General features: G+C 33.0%; 1 protein-coding gene across 1 annotated transcript; it reads left to right on the top strand.

Moving 5' to 3' along the window:
• Positions 1–7,074: 7,074 nt before the first annotated feature.
• On the top strand, positions 7,075–8,601 carry LOC124365997 (venom serine carboxypeptidase-like). The gene has a single exon (XM_046822168.1). The coding sequence runs from the start codon at positions 7,173–7,175 to the stop codon at positions 8,544–8,546; it is 1,374 nt and encodes a 457-aa protein (XP_046678124.1). The 5' UTR covers positions 7,075–7,172; the 3' UTR covers positions 8,547–8,601.
• Positions 8,602–16,814: the final 8,213 nt, after the last annotated feature.

Genomic DNA, 16,814 nt, shown 5'->3' with positions numbered 1-16,814 from the left:
TACTAAATTGGCTAGCCTTTTTCTCCCTACTTTGGTGATAGCAAGAACATTTTTCTTGCAAACAGGAATTCTTTTTTCATTGCTTTGAATACAGTAATTGGCTGAAAAGGCATGCTGTGAGCCTGCTGAAAGAGACTTGTTTTGGTTCGGCATGTTAGGCCTACGTCGTTTAACGTTCTTTGTAACGACCAATGAAGAAAGTACAGAATCTTGGCGAAGTTTTTCTGGTACTTTATAAAGTTTGTACCGCAGTTTCTTTACATCATTTGGTCTAATATCAAAGCATGATAAAGTCTTAGTGGAGTGTTTGCATGGGATGTAAACATTACTACCTGATGGTGCAGAGTACCGCTTACGTTTGGCTTCTTTCCTTTTCCCACCACTTGCCTGTCTCTTGCGTGTCCCACTATTTCCAATGCTCACTAACACACCATCCACTACTTCTTCCATTATTTTCAAAATTATAATAAAACAACATTAACTTAATCCAAAAACTTATGAAAACAGTCTAATATGACTTTAAACATTCACTATAACCTCAAATATCTGCTGGAAATAATAACAGATTACAACTGGTCATGTGACACAAGTGAGCAGCTGTGATTGGTCCACTGGAGAAACCACTAATTGAATGAACATAGGCTTTGGAGGAAACACTTTTTGATTGAGATGTCAGTTTTCTACATTTATTTTTAATAGGAGAAAGCATTTTTTGACTGAAACTAATTATTAAATCTCGCGAGATTCAACTTAGAGAATAGCAATCAGCCAAAAACTCACTTTTCAATTTTTTGTGAGAAATCACCTTTTGAATGTTTGCTCCTGAGTTATTAACATATGGTATAAAATATAAGGAATTCGACTCGAGATGTTATGTGCACTTTATTCCATTTGTTCACTAGTTCACTGTATTCGACATTTCGCGTCATATCACGTCGCTGTCTGTCACGTATTAGCCTTAGGTATAGCGTATATTCAAATCCTGTTTGTGGCCGTTACACGTTTCATCAGTACTGTCGACTTTGTGCTGTACCAACTCTAACCCTTGTTCTATATGAAAAGATCTTAGAACATGCCAGTGGCCCTTGAGGATAGGCAAAATAAGGGTACAAAGGGAATCAGCCTATCCTTTTGTACATAACTAGCTTGAAAACTAGTTAAAATCTCCCTGTAGTAAAACGTTAACGTTATACAGACAATAATAGTATTAAATTAGGTACTATACATGCTCACCAATTAATCAATAAATAGTGAGTAAGGAAATAATATAATACTTTTTACATAAAATATACTAAATGGTAATATACTATAATATAGCAACAAAACGTAGCCAGAGAAACGAATAGCACAAAACCACCATGAACGGCCCACGCACATGCATCAGGTCAGGCGATATGCTCATGGCTGGTAATCAATGTTTTTCTTTTGAACAACTCCATGCTGACGTAGAAGAAGTCTATTCTGCTCGATAAGAAATTTCTACATCTTTGGATACGTGCTAAAGCACACAATTGGCGAAATGAGGTTGCACGAAAAAGTCCTGTGACCTGGTCGCAAACGGAATTCTAAGTCTCGCTACTACAGCCTGGTAATGTTTGTATATTCCTCATCAATTTAACCACAAAGAAAACATCTTGAATTATTCTTTTTTTCTTCCAGTCGCTGGATTTCGAGCTCGAAAGCTAAAATTTAAAACTCAAATCACTCTGTAGACGATACTTTGGCGACTCCCGAAAACCATTTGGAACCTGTCTGTATGTGTTGAATTTGATGTTAATGGCCACGTTGGTCACCAAGTATATTTGTAGAACCAACGATAAGTGTAGGTTTTTAAAGTTAGCGGACATACCTTTGCTGAATCATATACGAAACTCGAGCATACAATTGGCCCTGTAACGTATCGAGCCAACTAGAGCTTTCAGTGACAAGGTCTCTAACAGAATTCGATATCTTGATTGGAATTTGGCCTATATAGTTCATCCCATTCTAACCCTATTAAAATTGCATTTCTTCTTTGTCTGATCTATTAAACAAAACTAGCATTATGTATTTAAATTTCCAATCATTGAATGACAGTAGAAATTCTAGATATAAACTTACCTGGATCTTATCATATAGACCTCTGTGTCTGTGAACGCTGGTGTTATGAATAAACAAGTGATATGGTACAAAACTCAACAATTCTAACCAAGCGAGTATATTGTCGTACGCATAATGGACGCTGGTCTTCACGTATAGTGTATGTACGTAGTGTCTAATGGGGGGACCTGGGAGTTAATCCAAAAAATACAGTAGGCCTCTCTATTAGTTAAAAAAACCTTGAGTCTCTTTACCGATTGCTATCTCGAAGTCGATCAAACATTTAGGACTCAAATAAGCTGTTTTTAGGATTGCAAGCTGTTGGAACAAGCACTTAAATAACGTGCTTCACGAGGCAATACAGACCCTTACGACGCTCAGACGCTTTTTTGAGACGATCTAGAGCATAAACCACACATAGTCCGTTGGCTATACTGTACGAACGTAAGGCCCCATGTATAGTTAAAATTGTACGAGCGGGTAAACCTAAACGGTTAACTCGCGTCCGCTGCACAGAACATTGGACATCTTATGCGGGCGGGCAAACCGCCAGCTTAAGTCACTTTGAGACCAGCTTAAGTTCGGTCGAGGAGAATATCTACGTGGTTTGTCGTATATACCTCGTTCATTTCACCATGGTTTTATGATGTGCTGTTATTGTGTATTTATTGAGTTGTTTACGAAAATGAAAGAGGCGAAGGAGAACACATCAAGTGTTAGTGAATCGTTTATAAATAACGGATTATCGTACGAAAGTTACAATCATACTCCATTTCTTGGGAAACCTCTAGCTACCACTTGGATTTTATTTCCTTATTACTGAAGTCCTTCGAAACTGTTATACAATGGCAGCATACTCTTAGGTTTAACAATAAAGTTTTCGGTGTAAAACATGGGATTAACAATTACTTAATTCGGTTAACAAAACGATATTCATCTGCCTCCATTCAAGTTACCTATAACAAGTTTGGCAGGGACACAAAGATAAGTAATAAACGTGGGTTAGGTATTTCTAGGCACAGAAACGTTATAACAAGTAGAAAACGATAATTTCAGTTCTATAAAAACCTGTTATTACAAAGATAAGGAATAAAACATGTAACATGGAATTGTTCAGTGAATATATAATTATTCGGAAATAGTGGCAAAAAAGTGTTACTATGTTATAAAGGTAATAATACAGCTATTTACAATTTATGTAAAGACGACAGATTAGTTAGTACAATCATAAAAAATAGATAGTACATAATGTCTCAACCAGATGTTTAAAATAGTGTGCTATTATTCATTTATGTTGGCTCAATGTAAACAAACGAACAAATGTTACTAAAAATATCAAAAACAATTATTATTAACTAGCAGTTACCCGCGGCTTCGCACACAATTTTCAGTTGAAAAACTTGACAATATATCTATGTATTCTTTATCTATGACATAATAAACAGTCTACAGGTAATCGATAGTCACTCAAAGCTATTCCAATCTTCTGATCCAATTTAGATTTAAGTTTAAAGAACAGAGGTTTGGGATCCTGAAGTCGTAAAGTGAAACAGTTTTTATAAGATTAGTATTTCCCTCCCACATTCCATGATATATTGAAGTTCTTCGATGGCTTCAGTAACAATAAGAGTTAGTCTTTTTATCCCAATGACGAAAGTGTATCGTACAACTAAAAAGTTGCTGCGGTCAATATGGGTCTGTTCTGGTCGTTTAAAATCACCCCCGGTGTTTTGGCATAATAAGTCACCCGCCATTATTTTTTTATTTTCATTAGCAATGTAAACAAATGTTTCAGAAAGTTTGTCAAATTATAGCTGTCAACAACTGTTTAGTGCCAGTTTAATTTGAATTATGAAACGTTATTACGTTTCATTCTTATCATAACATTCGAATGCAAACAAACTAATTTTTCAATTTGAATTCGACTTTATTTGGTGAAATGAATGTGTTATGGGTGGTAAAAAGCACTCTAAATGTTAATTCAGACCAAAAGCTATACCTATTCCAAATTTCAGCACAATCCGTATAGCAGTTTCAGCGTGATTCGAGGACAAACCTCCAAACTTTCGCATTTATAATATTAGGAACTTCTTCCATGATTATTCCAAGTCATCTATACATCCATTGTCCATAAACAATATGCTTTGTTGAATAGTAACAAAACACAATAAATAACTTAAGACTAAATTAAATGCAAAATACAATGTATAACAATTCATTCAAGTTTGCCAATGAAATATTGCAAACCCAATAAAATATTTACATAATAATGTAGTGTAAAAAACATCACTCGGTTTGAATTATATCAATTTATTTGAGTACATGTGAATCAACATCTCTTGTTAGCAACGATTATCAAACAGGTTTTGAATTGTTTTAGTTTTTGAGCTGGGCTTGAGTTCCGTTCTATTTAACCAGCAGATTCTCTGTTTCCCTTAGGTTGTTACTTTCTCCTCTTTTCGTCTCATGTTATCACCTTACTGGGAGCTAATTTATTCTCTAGAATAGCTATACGACCTTTCAAAAATGAGTTTTTTCCTAAAAGGCCTACACCTATGAATTAAAGTGTACCACTTGTACCAGTTCAGTACAATATAAATATATTTAGATTACGTTTTCAATCTGGAGGTTGCAGCGATATATCCTAATTATGTTACTTTCATTAAAATCTTGATTTTTTTGCAATATATAATTAATGACCTGTGCTACCGGAAGTGGATTAGGTTCATAACTATTTTTCTTGAACTCAATCGGAAAAAAAAAGTATAGGTACCCGAGATTTAAAGTTTACCACAAACTAACCAGTAAAGTTACAGTGAAATTTACATTAAAATTTAGCTTGTTAATTTCTGTGTGTAGTTATATAAAGAAAGCAATTTACAAACAATAACTTCAAAGTTTTAATTTGGCAACAATGAATACGGGTACAGGTTTTTGCGCTTTTCAATTAAACTGCAACTTTGAAAATTCATAGCTTAGAAATTTATAATCTAGACCAGTGTACATTCTTTAGTATAACAAATGTAATTTTAGAAATTTATAAAAAAGAACATAAGAATAGTTATTTTAAATTTTAAATACCAGAAGTCATTAACCAACAGTAAAATTAAGTTTAAAGGCAAATGGATTTGTAACTTCTTATATTATAACCAAAGCACTATTCTCAATGTCACTAAATAGACTAAAACATTATTCACGGTAAGCACAGTAAGTTTTTGAACTGACTACTTCTTTTGGCGGGCTATTGATGTATGTTTAAAGGATTTAAAATTAATTGATTACATCTTTTCTAGCTAACAAAGCCATAGTGTAATTTAATCCTGGAAGAAAATTTTGTCTTTCTGTTGATTATAATTATAACGTTTACTCAATTAAACTGGGCCTTACCTTAAGTTTACTTTAAAAAAAATTAGATTACGTAAAAACAGATTATAATCCAAATTTTGCTAAAAAAAAACAAGAACAAGGAGATATACAACAATAGATTATGTGTTCACAAGATATTTACCATGATTTTATTGCAACATTTTTATTTATTTATTATTTATTTTTATTTTTTATTTTTATTTCTTATTTCAGTTACCATAAACCCATAATTTCATTTTTTTTTAATTTAATGACAGTCAAAATAAAGTACTTACTTAGGAAATACTAGATTGTACTGATAATGAAACTGATCAAATTATAGAATATAATATAAATGATAATAATGAAAATGAAGTATAAATATTTATTACTTTAATATTTAGAAGTCAGTAATCATTGCAATATATGAAATCTAAAAAGTATTAAAAAGTATGTATGAAATTAATAGAAAATATAAAACATTTTTATGTTAAAGAATTTAGTGTTTCATGTTATTTTAAAATATTAAAAAAACCATTTAATAATTAGCAAACTTATGTTTTCAAGATATATATTCACAGCCCGTTATAAGATGTAGTCACTTCTGTTGGTCAGTCCTGTGACTGCCTTTCCATTTAAGACATTTTTCAATAAAGTTACCAGACTAAGGTAACTGCTAAACTGGTCTTTCTAGGATACTCTATTTTGAAATGAAACTGAATATGGTAATTGTAGCCATGAAATTAAAAAAAGATGCATTTATAAGTTACAAACAATCGTTATTTACTTATAGTGTTTTATACTATTAAGTGATACAAATCAAATAGGAACAAAGTTCATAAGAATGTAAGAATGCCCTTTCTTAGTCAGCACAATAATTTAATGCAAATATTTCACAAAAAATAAAATATTTAAAAATTGGGCATTGCTTAAATTTACAGTAAGGAGGAAATATGTTAGTGGAATTAAAAATACTTAACTTGCAAAGCACTAAGGATGGTTAATAAATCTCTACTTGTTTTCAGATATTGTTTAACAGCATTATAACAATTTGTTAAAAGGTAATTTAGGAGGCTGATTAATGTTAATCTAATATTGAAACTTTAAATTAAGATTTATGTAATGTTATTGGAATAGCAAGCAGCTTTTAATTTTTTTATATTGAATGATAATCACTAATAAACTTCAAAGTATTGGCATTTGATTGTACAAAGAACATACATACTCGTATATCAGCATTAATTTTTCAAACTTAAGTGAGTTATATGTTTTCTATTTGTCTGTTAACAAACTGCTAACTAAAGTAACTTTCAAGTGGGATGTTAAGTAATTAAAGTGTTCTAGATGTCTTTATCTATAGTATTATATTGATACATTACATCAGTGTGTGTTGTTTACTTTTTTAATGTATTTTTACTTTTCCGTGTATAGTTTGTGTGTTTCTTAATTTCATAAATTTGAAGGAATTGAGTTAATATTCTTTTATTTAACTAGCTGGCATTGAACTTTCAAATACAAATGATGAAATCAACTCAACACAGTGTCATTAACTCGAAAACAAACAAACATGCAATATAAACTTGTTACAGTAACTTTTGAAAATCACCTTCACCTTTGACTCAAATACAGTATCTCACTCTTGGCGGTGATAAATTGTATTATCATTTAAATAGTTTAGTGTTACCATCTGGTACAATAGATAGTTGTTTCTCATAAACATCATTCTTCACCAGTGTACTCTAATAATAATGTGGACATTACCATTATTCTTTTTTGTCACGTGTTTATTGTTTGGAATTTACCTGATGGAATATAATGTAGAACCAGAACGTTATATAGATGTGGGAAAACCTTTGTATCTGACACATCTTCTAGAGGAGGGAAAGGTGACAGAGGCCCAACAAAAATCAAGAGTTCATCCAGACATTGGGAACACTACAAGTTACTCAGGATATCTCACAGTCAACAAAGGGTGCGGATCAAATTTGTTTTTTTGGTACTTTCCAGCTCAGAAAAATTCTACAAATGCTCCTTTGCTTCTTTGGCTTATGGGTGGCCCTGGGTTGACATCAGTTTATAGTTTGTTCATGGAAACGGGGCCTTTAACTTACGACGATAAAGTCGGGCATAGAGCTTACTCTTGGAATGTACAAAATAACCTTCTGTTCATAGATCAACCAGTGGGCACAGGGTTCAGCTTCACCAGGAAGGACTGCTACCCTAAAAATGACACTGAGGCAGGGATAGAATTGTATTTAGCAATAGTACAATTTTACCGGTTATTTCCTGAGCTGGTACATAATAAATTTTACATATCAGGGTATTCATATGCTGGACATTATGTCCCAACTTTGGCTCTTGAGATTCATAGAAGGAACCCATCTGCGAAGACAAAAATAAAATTGAGTGGAATGGCTATAGGTAATGGTTTTTTAGATCCCCAGCATCAGTTTGACTGGGGTGATTTTCTCTACCAGATAGGGTTGATTGACTATGTGGGAAAAGAAGAGGTTGACAGCCTCTATCAGAATTTTGTCAATCACACAAAGAATGAAGAATGGGAAGAAGGAAATAGAATTTTCTGGACAAATATTGGAAAATTTTATGGCAACGTAAGTGTATATAATTTTTTAAAAGGTACAACAAATGACTTATATGATAAAAAACTTTATGAAGATTATGTGACGTCAGCGGAAATCCGTAAAGCAATCCACGTAGGCAATCAAAATTTCACATCTTACAATGCCAAAGTTTTGGAACATTTAGCAGTAAGTGTGCTGTTTTCAATGAGACCTCAAATTGAAGAACTTTTGGAACATTATTTTATAGTATTCTATGTCGGACAATTAGACATCATTTGTAGTTACACGTTGATTGCTAGTTTTCTTCAGGATTTAAAATGGAGTGGAAGCGCACGTTATAGGAATTCTACCAGACACAGGTGGTGTGTAGATGGTGTACAAGCAGGATATTACAAAAGTGCGCACAATCTACATGAAGTGATGGTGCGCAACGCAGGACACTCAGTGGCTTATGACCAGCCTTATTGGGCGTATGTTCTGGCTAACTCAGTAACATCAAGTACCCAAGATAATCCTCTACATGGATTGAAAAAGTGTTGAGTATTTTATGTTGTATACAGTATTGTATATGTAAATAAATTATTATATGAGTGTATTGGTATATAATTTAAATTTATATACATATTTAAACTTTTCTCCGAAAAAATAGATTCTTCATCAACTTTTAATGGTAATTATGATATAATTATTGTAACTTTCGTTTTACTGGGTAGAGAGGTGGCTCTGGGAGCAATAAATAACTTAATAAATAATCTTAAACAGCAACTTTTAAATGTTAGTAACAGTAATATTTCATCAATTGAATACTTATGAATGAATCGTAGGGTCATTCATATATAAGCTATTTTTGTAGCAGCATATTCAATAAAGAGAGAAGTTGCATGCAAGAGTACTGTTTGTCCATGAAAACAGAATTGCAAAGTGCAATTCATTATCCAACAATTTGGTATTGACAATCATCATCATCATCTCTCATAGAAGATGATTATTTAAAGAAATTATATTTTTCTTGATTATGTTCTAAGAAATTAAAATACTCATTACAGAAATTTATTTAAATACATTTTTACCGGTTTTTTATAAATCAACTGACCAACAATGACTGTTAACAAAATAATTCGTCTTAATTCTGCTTCTACATTATTTCTGTAGAAAAATTTTAACAGTCTTAGATACTTACACAATTTGAATATGATTTTTAGGTATAATCTTGAAGAATATTATTTGTCTTTTACTAAAAGTAAAAGAATTTTAGTTTTCAATTTTAATTTTTTTTTTATTTTTAAGAAAAACATGTTCTAAATTTACATTATATTTTATATGTAATGATACTGCTCAACAGTCTATTTCATTATAATTTAAACAAAAAGCAAACAAATAGAATTAATTATTTCTGTTGAAATGGTAATATTATACAGTACTTGTTATGTAAATTTTGAATGATTCAGAGGCTTTATTCTGAAAAATTATGAATAGAAAGAACTAGCCTACTTCTTTCTCTTGCTCGCTGCCCAAGAAGATAAATGTCAGCTTCGTTTTATCAAGAGAATACAACTCAGAGCACAACTTGGGACGATCTTATCAGGATGTCTAAGAAATCAGAAAAGAAAATCTGGTGTAGCTGTGAGGCCCTATAAGGAGAGGAATATTTAGATAAGTAGGATACTCAATCACAAACAATTTTGAGGACAGATTTAGATGAAATTTGCCATGGATATTACTTGTGTTCTCTTAGGACAAGAAGCTTATAAATTGCACTTAGTCCTATAAGAACCTTAGCGCTGCTTCCGGAGTGACGGGATATTCAGGATAGGTAAGGTTAAGGGGTAGGGGCCGCCTCCTATCGAGATCCATAAGGAAGAATTAGGGCACTAATCTCAGAGTCATGTCTCCCTGGAAGAAGGGGAGGCCAGCTTTGAACCAGTCTCTCCAGTCAAATCAGGCAGGGGGTGGCACACCCTTAATGAGGCTAGCAAGAACGTCTCATAGTTAAGGAACGAACCCCACCAAACTCCAACAGTCATCTCTAGCAGTAGACTAGACACATCGAATTACCCTTGCACCCCAGAATTTCTACATTTGCGGTTAGTGATGTACCGCTCCTGGACATCCATAAGGTTACCCAGATTTGTGACACATCGGTGTTTGCTGTGCCGAGTTGTAGGTTCAACTGGAAGGTATAAACCAGCCAGAAGTGATCCCTGCTGGGTCCATGGATATTACTTAGTAATCTTAATAATACATAATCATGTTTTAATCCCGAAATACTATTTATTGTAAAATACTTATTTGTATTAGTATGAAAATATTACCACCTGTCGTAGTGGGTTGCAAACAGTTACGACAGCAGTATTATCTGACTTTTATCATATATGGCAGCAGTGATGAATTCAAACCATTTAGTTTATTTAGGATACTCGAAATTTGTTTTCTTTGACATTGTGGGTGATATATTTACAATAGCTAAAGGAACAAAAACGGAGGGACTGGACATTATTACGGCGCAAAGAACCATTCGCTCTATACCTACAATTTCAGGAAACAAACAAGTGCAATGAAATCCGAGAGAAATCCACCAGTGACAAAATTTAATATTTTTAAGGCAGAAAACCATCGAGAGGCACTGGGTCTATTTTGCACTGAAGAATCATATGATACTGATTAGGTATACAAAAATATAGATAATTTCTAGACTAAACCAAGAAAATAGGATGATATAGGGAACAAAGATTGCAATGGCATACAGTTTACAGATATTCATACCTTTGAAGAATTAATACCCAGGCTGCAAGCAGTCAGTGAGCAGGGTGACTTGCAAAGTAGGCTTGCATTTTATTTTAGAGAATTAAAATAGTTATAAATATGGATGGTTCGAAAAGGTCTGGATGAGTAGGTTTGTGTGTCCGCACATTTTATCGCAAGCAGTTTGACTGGCAGTGAAGAGATAGCACCAATGATGGTCTGTTGAGTAAGGCACATCCGGAAGTTGTTTTCCACTCTATCCCTTATAACAATGTAGATTAGAAGCACCAGAAGTAGATGCTTTTTGACTAAACTATATTTTCTTAATTGGGACAAGATGGGAAACTCAACTATGGCAAAGTAAATATAATTAATTAAAACCAGAAGTGCTCCTATACATGCAAACCTTAATAACAAGAGCTAGTCACAATTTTACTGATGTTCTGACTATCTTAACTGTAAACATTGGAATAATGTGTATTCGGTACATGCCTAAATCTGTTTTAAAATAATAAAAATCCATCATATTACATCATAAAAACTTTCACTACAAAAATAAAATTACGGACTTCAATTGTATTATTCCTGCACATTGGCCTAAAACATTTCAGAGGCTACTAAAATCATTGGAACCATTCTGTCAAATATCATAGAATGTTACTAAAAAATTAATTTTCTTTCCTTACTACTTATAAAAATGTTTCACTTTCTGACTTCAGGGCCTCAAAATACTAATATTTAAACTTACAGTCCAGTTATTAAACAAGGGATCAGGAGATTGGTATATGTTGCAGTGACTATCAGTTATCACATGAGTGATTGGTATGTCATTTAAAAAGGATAGGTCTATGCTGTCCCAGTTTTTTATTTACTTACATCAGGCACACCTCGTAAATGCACAACTTAAAAAGGTAAAAGAATCATCAGAAATAAGAACACGCAAGTATGAAGCACATTTAGCAAGGAACAGTACTAGTTCCATCACTCACTGTGATTATAAAGGCAAATCATATTGATAAAATTACTTGCAAATTAAATATGCACAAGCCAGAGTAACTAAGTTATTAAGAAGGAAGAACATACATAGTTCTTAACATTTATGGCTTACTAGGGACTAACTGCGATCTGACAAAGTCATGTTGTATTCCCTTTCTTAAAGACAGTTTTCATTTTACAAAATTGTAGTGTTTGGAAATATTTTACTTACAAAAGAAGAATTAATAATGTGCATCAGTGGTTTAATCAATTCATATTTTACATTTTTAATGATAGGCATAGAGACTTTGCCATACCCAGAAGAGAATTTATTTTTAAAAGATGATATGACCTTGTCAAGTCCAATTTCGCTTACTGGTCTCATATAAAACCACCGATTAATTGAATTATATGCAATAGAGTTATTGATATTACTGTTTAAACATTTAGTAAGGTTTTGGAGTATCCAATTATCAACATTTATAAAGTAATTATTAAACATTTTGCATAATTCAAAGGGACCGGAGCTTACTTGGCCATCTACAATCAATCCAATGTAATTTTTACTTTTTGTTTTATTTCTTTATTTATTATCTTCCAAGTTGGTTTGCACACATTATCAGAATTAATGCTTTTGTTGTTTATACATTCCTTTTTTGCATCAATAGTTTTTAATTTATAAATGTTTCTTTCATTGAGCATTTCTTGTGGCTATTTCTTCATTCTTCTTTTTCTTGTGGCCTTGGAAAATTAACATGATATTGTAGGTTATGTTAAATTAGAATATTTTGGAACTTGTCATGAGCTCCAGACCCCTGTAAAACATCTACATTTGTATCTCCTGCTAGACATCAATATTTATGCTATTTATTCTATTCTAGTCCCTCTAACTTATTGTTTTAATCTGTGTATTCTTGAGGGGGTATTCTAATTATTATAGTTTTCTAGAATTGTTCCCATTTAAAAAAAAGACGATCCTATGTTACCATCCAGTTATCGGCCATCTCTTCTATTCCTATTATGGCTAAGGGTTTAGAAAACATTATAAAGATACAGTTGTGTAGTTATTTTGAAGAATTTGATTTGTTCTATGATAATCAATTTAGCTACAGAGGGTCGTTCCACAATAATGACAGTGGATAGTCTTGTGACACAATTGTACTTAGCTGTGGAAGAGAAGCGCATTATTATGGTCTTCCTCTTCTGTTTAGGTGAAGACCATGTGTTGTAAACAGATGTCGGCATCAGAAGAAAAGGAAGTAGTTTTAGTCTTGAATTTTCCCAAGCAGTCCTTTCTAATTCAGAGTTTACTGCAGTGATCTTGGTGTCTAGGTGAAAGACATTATGCCTCGTAAGAACAGTTCCTAAGATTAGGTTAGTATTTTGGGTTTTATTTAAAAGCCTGAGCATCCTCTACTAGAATTTTCATCAGTATTTTCAATGCTATTTGTCCCTGCCAAGACCAAAATATAGTCATCACTTCATAAGTGTCTGCTTAACTCGTGCAAATCTTCTGTTACTCAGTCAGCCCCAGGCCTAACAGAGGAACACACATTATAAGTTGTTCTTTGTTCTAGAAGACGTCTTTTGTCATGGCCATGGCTATCAGATAAAATGATTACATTTGGTTTGCTTGATTTAGTAATTGTTCTGGGCAAAATCTTTCATAATTGATTATTATTTATTTTGCTTTTCTTTAGTAGTTGATGAGATTTCTCCTGTTTAGAACAACTTTTATTTATGTCTTGGGAATCAATGGTAGCTAGCAGGCTACAGCGGTTTCTGATACAAAGTGTGAACTAGTACTGATAGGTGAAGTCAAATTTGGCGATGGCAAAGTTTCAAGATTGGTTTAAAAACAAAAAAATTGACAAAATTAAAGGTTTCAAAATTGACAAGATATTGCAAGAGAAGTTTCTTGAATTTTGTATACAATTATTTTTCTTTAAAGTGGAGTGGCAAGTGATTATACAGAGTAGTACAGGGATTTTTGATAAAATGTAGTTTGATGGACAGGATACTGCAGAAATGATTATGATTTCTGGACATGAACTTATCAAGGTTTTTCTAGGCGTACAAAAGACACCAGAAGATATACAGTGACGGCAGAGGCAAGATGTTTAGGAATTGAAAATAATGTTTACAAGAATCTTTATAGAAACCCCTGTCAGGAAACCCTCCCTGATGATCTTTTGTACTAGGAATACCTTGATTGATTCACTGGAATTACCCCAAAAAATGACTCCATGTGAAATGTGGGACTGAACATAGCTAAAATAGACTTGTTTTAGAGTAGCAAAATCTACTGCAATTGATAGCGTCAGAATGGCATCAGGCTTTATTCAGCTTGGTAATTAAGAGGCTAATATGCTGCTACCAAGTAAAACTCACCAAGCCAAGAAATTGAGTCGAAGAGGCAATTTGGAAAGAAGATGAGAGATACGTTGAATAATTTTTATGGCTATTACGATAACATATGAAAATTCATAAAATTGGATTTTTCCACATTTATTTTTAGACCATTGACACTGAACCACTCATTCATAGAATGCAAATGTTTAATAAGGGAAGCTGACAGTTGATCTGAGTTTTTCTGTGAAGCCAATATGGTGTGTCATCTGCGTATATGACTAGATTAATGGCAGAGACTTCAGGATCATTGACGAACATAATAAAAAACAGTAGTCCCAAGTATGGGCCGGGGGGGATCGGTTTGACTATTGAAAACTTTAACAAACCGGAGGATTTACCTTTAAACATAGAGCAATTGATCAGATACGTAAGAGGCTTATTTTTTCAACAGAAATGGAGAAATTTCATCCCAACCCGCTGACTTCTTGGGCTGGAAAGACTTAATTGCACTAAGTACCTCCCGCTCTGATGCTGGTATAAAATGATAGGGTCTCCATGACTCAAAGTTTTTCAGGCATTAGTTATAAAAGTTCTTCGCTATCAGGTGTAATGGCTAGATTTTGGCAAACATTTATAAAATGGTCATTTAAGAGAGAATCAATTCGACTTTTATCTCTGTAAGTAACATTGTTAACAATGATTTCATTATTTATGGTTGGGATTTTACAGTGCCAGTTTCTTTCCTTGCAACCTCCTAAACAGATTTGACCTATTTTTAGATTTACTACTATAACTACAGTTTAATCTTAGCTTCTTTAACACATTTCCTAATGATACACATATTTACGAACATATAGCTGGAAATCAGCATTTTTTACCACTCTTCCATCATTCTCTTTTCCTCTGGCTAGAAATGTTTAGAACTTTAATCATCCAGGTTTTTTTTATGTGGTCTTTATGTACAGTTTTGTTAGTTCAAAAAGGAAAAGAACAGAAGAAAAACCCTACGATTCCCATAAATGGTTTAAAATTATCATTCACATTTGCACTTAGAAATTCAGTGAAAGTTGACTTCAAAAACACTGACCCTAAGTTCAAATTGAAACTTTCTATATTGGATTCAGAATCAATTTAATTTTACGCACTTCTTTTGTCTGAGAAAATATCAATATTAAAAACCATGAAACTCTGTACTTTCTTGTATAAATTTGTAAACATATTATCGATACATGTCTAGTAAAGCATGCGTAGTTGTTCAGCAGGAAATTGTAAATGGAACCTCAGGTAAACTGCTACTCTATAAGTAAACTGTCAATCTATTCAAAATTCTAAAGAATTCTCATACTAAAAATCATTAACTATTCAATTGTGGGGCTAGATAAAAATAATTAAAGCACAAGAATCAAGGTGGCGTGTTTATGGAAGGTGAGTGTCCATAAGGATACGGATGTTCCAACTGAATTAAAACAATTAATTGATTTGAAATTATTTAAAAAGAAGCTTAACTATAAGTAATTTTATTTAGTCTTTTTAATTAATAATTACTTAAATATTTTAAATATGAGAAGTGTTGATCAGAATGTTATTTGTATTTATTTTACACCAATGGGATCAGTTACAATTTAACACCTTCACTACAACACCAGTCATGTACCGACTTTAGGACAGCCGGGATAGTAGTAACCTGAATCCACTGCTGTCATTGTGTTAATGAGTGTGTTTCACATGTAATACGATTGTACAAATGCAGTATTGATACTATTTTATATTTGTTTACATATAATAAATAAAGATAATTTGAATTGAAAATTGCACCAATGACGTCACTAGAGTCCACACTGACGGCTAGAGGCATATAGGATGGTTACAACACTATATAAAACTTCGGACGATAGGCATGGTGTATAACGACGTGATGTCGTAAAAATCGTAAGATGTATGTTCATTTTCACTTTTTTGTTCACTTTCTGCACCTAATCGTCAGTGATCACTGATGGCCCTCACTCCAATTTTTGTCATGAACCATTGGCCATCTTTGAATGCTCATACACATTTAAGTAATATTCCACCACATACGTTTTGTCTGTATACTTCAATAATTAATATATAAAAATACCTTTATTATCACTAGCGTATTACAATTTCAACAGTAAGGAAAGTGAAGCTCTCCATCCTGATTGGTGCTACGCTGAGAAACCTTACCAAGAAACAGGAGTCTCTCTATCACTAAGGTACTGTAAGTCTTTCAGAATAAAAGCTTTATGAACCAAGTAGCACGTTGCGATTTGACAGACCACCTCTATTGGGAGCATATTGAAAACATCCCGGAAAGGAGACACTTTATTAGAAAGACGGAAATTAAAAACATACAATATGGCTACATTTTGCATTCTATCAATGTCTTTACAGGCTCAAATAACACATGCAGTTGGCAATCATCTGAATACAGATTAGCTGATCAATATTGTACACAGCTAGGGAAATTACACATGTAAAATTTAAACAAGATCGGTCCAAGGCAACTATCCTCAGGAACACCTTGTAATTTAGAGAGAGGTAAAGATAACACATTGTTAAGCTTAGTGATCTGCTGTCTTCCATTAATACTTCACTAATAAGACGAAGAATTTTAACTCCTTTCATGCCTTTAGCACTAGAAATGAAAAACAGATATTTCTTGTCAAGAGATGTAACAATACAGTGGACCTGGATGGGCCACTGACCGCAGCACTGAGACTT

The sequence above is a fragment of the Homalodisca vitripennis genome, chromosome 7 (assembly GCF_021130785.1).
Source record: "Homalodisca vitripennis isolate AUS2020 chromosome 7, UT_GWSS_2.1, whole genome shotgun sequence".
Taxonomy (NCBI): domain Eukaryota; kingdom Metazoa; phylum Arthropoda; class Insecta; order Hemiptera; family Cicadellidae; genus Homalodisca; species Homalodisca vitripennis.
The sequence above is the reverse complement of the archived record's forward strand: the minus strand, read 5'-3'. Positions and strand labels throughout refer to the sequence as shown.

Bases quoted from the DNA above. Each gene is read 5' to 3' on its own strand.
- LOC124365997 (XM_046822168.1), top strand. From the start codon at position 7,173: ATGTGGACATTACCATTATTCTTTTTTGTCACGTGTTTATTGTTTGGA.